This window comes from Mya arenaria, chromosome 16, assembly GCF_026914265.1.
Source record: "Mya arenaria isolate MELC-2E11 chromosome 16, ASM2691426v1".
Classification (NCBI taxonomy): domain Eukaryota; kingdom Metazoa; phylum Mollusca; class Bivalvia; order Myida; family Myidae; genus Mya; species Mya arenaria.
In genome coordinates this window covers 46,467,659-46,473,021 of record NC_069137.1, presented here as the reverse complement: position 1 = coordinate 46,473,021, position 5,363 = coordinate 46,467,659, and the positions used below count along the sequence as shown (strand labels likewise).

The following is a 5,363-nucleotide window of genomic DNA, read 5'->3' as shown; positions in this document are numbered from 1 at the left end:
AGGTGTTCCGAATGAGGTATCAAATGTATATCAATATTAAACACTCTATATTATACATTAAAATGTTATATAAATGTATATTACCATTATTAAATTATATTTGAATGTATATTAACATTATAAACTCTATATAAATGTATATAAACATTATAAATTCTATATAAATGTATATAAACATTATAAAGTCCATATAAATGAATATAAGCATTATAAACTCCTTGGTTAATTAACGGATAATTTCTCACCGGAAGCTTGTCTAGTAACCGTTGCCGCCTTTTCCGCTCTTGCCACCAATTCCGCCCAAACCGCCGCCAATGCCGCCCAAACCACCGCCGCCGAACAAAAGTTGGATGATGAAAATGAACACGAACACTGCAAATATGAACAGTAGAATTGGTTCAGGCACTTGGCATTATTAAAATCATTGTAAATGTAAAGCAGAGGCAATGGGCCGATTATTTAGAATTTTGTTAAAGTTAACAACGTTGTTGTCATTATCAAACATTATCACTTTCAAATCCTTACTGCACTGGAAGTTGAAAAGATACACTTGTGGACTTATGAACTTTTAACACTATTCGAAACAAACAACTGTTTCAGCTGTACTTGTACTATTCAAATATATGAGCATTTCATCAAATATGACTTCTTTTAAAGTTGATAACGATTTCGTTAAGAAAGTTGTTAATTAAAACACAGTTCTGAACGATTCGCCCAATGTTTAAAATAATAGTACGTTGTTTGTACATTTGTGGTTTGATAATATTATAATGGCCAGAATTTGGTATGCATGTCAAGGAGTGTGTTTTGAATAATGACAGTTTTGTAAACAAACAATCCGTATGAAACAATCGTTTATATACACTCTGAAAAAAATGAAGTTATATGCAATTGTAAATTCTTCCAAATACTTACAGTAAATGATGGTCCCGAAAATACCGCCGAATCCACCCTTGCCTCCGCCGAAACCACCACCGAAACCGCCTCCACCATATTGTCCACCGCCTCCGTAGTAGGGCATGGCCGCCATCCCGTAGCCATAGTTACCGTACCCCGCGCCAACACCGCTGGTGTACATGTACTGTTCCGTAGCAGTGACCAGCAACACCACACTCATCAAGCAGATACCAGTTACAATGGCGACCTTCATCTTTGCTTTTATAATATTCTTTCACCTCTGTAAGACAACAAAGCGATTCCTTATTAAATTTTATAGTGTGTTTAAAAAATTATTTTATCTTTGATATCTAAACGCATCCATCGAATACTTAGGTGCTTTAACCTCTATTTTAGAATACCTATAATAATACTTGTAAATTCCGAACCAGATTAACAGTTACACAAAACAAAAATCAACATTAAAATTCACATTCTATAATAATAAATTTCCTTAACTATTGCTTTATAGTTATAGAGATCCCTTGATTTATTTTTCCCTTCCCCGCATACATAATTCACATTCCAGGTGATGAAATCAATAATTTATCAAAAAAGGTTACATTAAACTGCTATTTTCGATTTGTCCCTTACACACGTAAATTAAATGTTAAATATTAAACATTCACTTGCCAAGCAGATGGAAACCTTTCTCCTATAGTTGAATTGCACGATATATCGGATCATTTATACTCATAAGTATGACCCTCCCTTTTGCCCCGTGGGCCCCAGTAGGGAAATACCTTATAACGTAGTCTTCCTTTGTCACAAGTATAACTACAACCAATGTACCTATACGTACAGGACATGAACAATTAATACGAACATACCTATGACGCACGAGATATGTCAATAAATATTAGTCAATCACTCCCTTACTTTTAAAAAAGTACTTTAGTATAAACGCCCAATATGTCAAAAAAGAAACTGTGCAAAAACAAAACGGTAAGTTGTTTATATGTAGAAGTGTTCACATTTCTCAAAATCCATCCACACTTATTTTAATCATACAAAACAACCATGTGGAAAGATTCAAATTTTCCAAGCCAAAGCAAAGATTATCTAAATTATACTCAAATGAACCGTTTTCGGTAATTCTAGTTTTTGACATTAACAATACAAAAAATATTAACGTGGAGAACGCTGGAAATCGTGTGTTTAGGATAGTCCAGCACTTAGGTGTTTGAAGAAACCGTTAAAGACAATTAAGTCAGGTCAAGCCTAGCGAAGCACACTAATCAGGGACAATTTATTCAGGTCAAGCTTAGCCAAGCACACTAATCAAGGACAATCTAGTGAGGTCAATCGCAGAAAAACAAACTAATCGAAGACAAATTAGTGACGTCAATCCTAGCCAAGCACACAAATCGAAGACAATTTAGTTAGATCAAGCCTAGCCAACAGCAGATTAATCGAAAAAAACGACAGTGAGGTCAAGCCGAGCCAAGCACACAAAGAAGACAATTTAGCAATTAGCCGATTAATCGAAAAAGACGATAGTGAGGTCAAGCTAATCCAACAGTAGCGTAATCGAAGAAACGAAAGTGTGGTCAAGATTAGCCAACAGAAGAGTAATCGAAGAACGTTAATGCGGACGAATTAAGCCAACAGGAGAGTAATCGAAGAAAAGATAGTGAGGCCAGGCTGAGTCAACAGCAGAGTAATCGAAAGAACGAGTGTGGTCAGGCTTAGCCAACAGTAGAGTAATCGAAGAGACGATAGTGAGGTCAGGCCTAGCCAACAGTAGAGTATTCGAAAAAACGATAGTGAGGTCAAACCTAGCCAAACGTAGAGAAATCGAAAGAACGAAAGTTCGGTCAGGCTTAGCCAACAGTAGAGGAATCGAAGAAACGATAGTGAGGTCAGGCCTAGCCAACAGTAGCGTAATCGAAGAACAATAGTGAGGGCAAACCTAGCCAACAGTAGAGAATTCGAAAGAACGAAAGTGTGGTCAGGCTTAGCCAACAGTAGAGTAATCGAAGAAACGATTGTGAGGTAAGGCCAAGCCAACAGCAGAGTAATCGAAGAAACAAGAGTGAAGTCAGGCTTAGCCAACAGCAGAGTAATCGAAGAAACGTTAGTGCGGACAAATTTAGCCAACAGCAGTGTAATCGAAGAAATGATAGTGAGATCAAGTCTAGCCAACAGTAGAGTAATCGAAGAAACGATAGTGAGATCAAGTCTAGCCAACAGTAGAGTAATCGAAGGAACGATAGTGAGGTCAAGCTTAGCCAACAGCAGAGTAATCGAACAAACGATAGTGAGGTCAAGCTGAGTCAACAGCAGAGTAATCGAAAGAACGAAAGTGTGGTCAGGCTTAGCCAACAGTAGAGTAATCGTTGAAACGATAGTGAGGTCAAACCCAGCCAACAGCAGAGTAATCGAAAAAACGATAGTAAGGTCAAGCTTAGCCAACAGCACAGTAATCGAAGAAACGATAGTGAGGTCAAGCTTAGTCAAAAGTAGAGTAATCGAAGACACGATCGTAGGGTCAAGCTTAGCCAACAGCAGAGTAATCGAAGAAACGAGAGTGAGGTCAAGCTTAGCTAACAACAGAGAAGTCGAAGAAACGACCGTAAGGTCAAGCTTAGCCAACAGCCGTGTAAGCGAAGAAACGATAGTGAGGTCAAGTCTAGCCAACAGCAGAGTTATTAAAGAAACGATAATGTGATCAAGTTTAGGCTGCAGCAGAGTAATTGAAGCAACGATAGTGACATTCAGCTTAGTCAACAGCAGAGTAATCGAAGCTACGATAGTGACGTTAAGCTTAGCCAACAATACATGAATAGAACAAAAAAACATAAGTGAGGTCAAATCAAGCCAAGGGCACATTAAAAAACAGGTGAAATATTCAAAATATACATTAATGAAAAGACACATTGGTGCCGTAAAGATTAGTAAACAGCAAGCTTAACGAAGAAACTTTACTTAGGTCAAGTCTAGCCAACAGAACAATGATAAATGACATTTTAGCGGGGTCAAGAATAAGCCTAGCTTATCGAAGAAACTTTAGCCAACAACACACTAATCGAAGAAGCATAAATAAGTTCAAGCCTAACCAGCATCAAATTTATCGACTTTTTGTAAGGTTAAGCGAGGCCAACAGCATACAGATTGAAGAAACTTCCGTTAGGTCAAGCCTAGCGAATAGCAAAATGATTGAAGGAACTTTAATTAGGTCATGCCTAGCCAACATCAAATACTCGAAAAAAACGTTAGTTAGGTTTATCCTAGCCAACAACAAAAAGTCGAAAAAAACGTTAGTTAGGTCAAGACAAGCCAATAACAAACTTATCGAAGAAATTTTAGTGAGTTCAACCCCTAGCCAACGGTGAAGGTGATCACAGCAAAAGGGATATTGAAAGAAAATATTTAGTGCGGTCAACCTAGTAAATAGCAAACTAAAAGAAAAGATTATTGAGGTGATGTTTAGCCATAAACACACTGAATGAAGAAATTTTAGTGAGCTCAAGCCTAGCCAACAGACCCTAATCATAAAATACTTAGTGCGGTCAAGCCTGGCCAACAACATCCTTATCAAAGAAATTTTAGTTCGCTCAAGCCAAGCCAATTACATCCTACTTGAAACAATTTTAGTGCGGTCAAGCCAAGACAACAACACCCTTATAAAATATTTGTTTGCGGTCAAGCCAAACCAGCAACACACTAATCAAAGAAAACTCAGTGAGGTCAGGGCTAGCTTACCACATCTTAATAAAAAAAAAATGTACGGTCAAGCTAAGGCAACAGCACCCTTATCAAAGAAAATTTAGTGAGGTCAAGTCTAGTCAGCAACACCCCAATCAAAGCAACTTTAGTGAATTGAAGCCAGGCAATCGAAACTCTAATCGAAGCAATATAAGTGCGGTCAAGCCTAGCCAACAACACTCTAATCGAAGCAATTTTAGTTGGGTCAAGCCAAGCCAACAAAACCCTCATCAAAGAAAATTTATTCATCTATCAAATCGTATTGTCATCTATTCCGTGCACAACTTAAATGTGACAATATTCATATACAAATCTCATTCACGTTTTTACCTTAAAAATGATATTTGTAATATAAAACCAATCAAACAAATTCAATATCAAAATGTGGAATCTCTTATTGATCATAATGAATAAAAAGGTGCAATCAACTCTAAGGTAATTCTAATACTCTGAATATCAACAATTTATAAACGAAAGGTATTGTGAACGATCATTTGTTCAATGCTTTCCCATTTTTGTACAAACATCAATCAATTTCACTTGCTTTTATTAACATATTCAAAAAGCCAGTGCAATCAACCAACTACTTTCGCGCCAAATTACCACGTGACTACACAAAGTGTGGACCTAGTGTGTCAACTAATCAAACACCAAATTTAGTTTAGTGCGACCTCGCTGCGCTTGCTCTATTTTCTGTAGATCGCCAAAATGAATTAACA

At 37.2% G+C, this 5,363-nt stretch overlaps 1 protein-coding gene across 1 annotated transcript; it reads right to left on the bottom strand.

Annotated features, from left to right (window-relative positions):
- Nucleotides 1–256: 256 nt before the first annotated feature.
- LOC128221725 (acanthoscurrin-2-like) lies at nt 257–1,150 on the bottom strand. The gene is made up of 2 exons (XM_052930325.1): nt 916–1,150; nt 257–372 (listed from the first exon to the last, which is right to left on the bottom strand). Exons 1-2 carry the CDS (start codon nt 1,148–1,150, stop codon nt 257–259), a joined length of 351 nt encoding a protein of 116 aa, XP_052786285.1.
- Between the last annotated feature and the right edge of the window lie 4,213 nt (nt 1,151–5,363).

Excerpts from the sequence above, each read along its gene's own strand:
- LOC128221725 (XM_052930325.1), bottom strand. The coding sequence starts at position 1,150 with ATGAAGGTCGCCATTGTAACTGGTATCTGCTTGATGAGTGTGGTGTTG. Across the intron at positions 373-915 it reads TTTCGGGACCATCATTTACT|TGTTCGTGTTCATTTTCATC; the intron begins GTAAGTATTTGG and ends TCATATTTGCAG.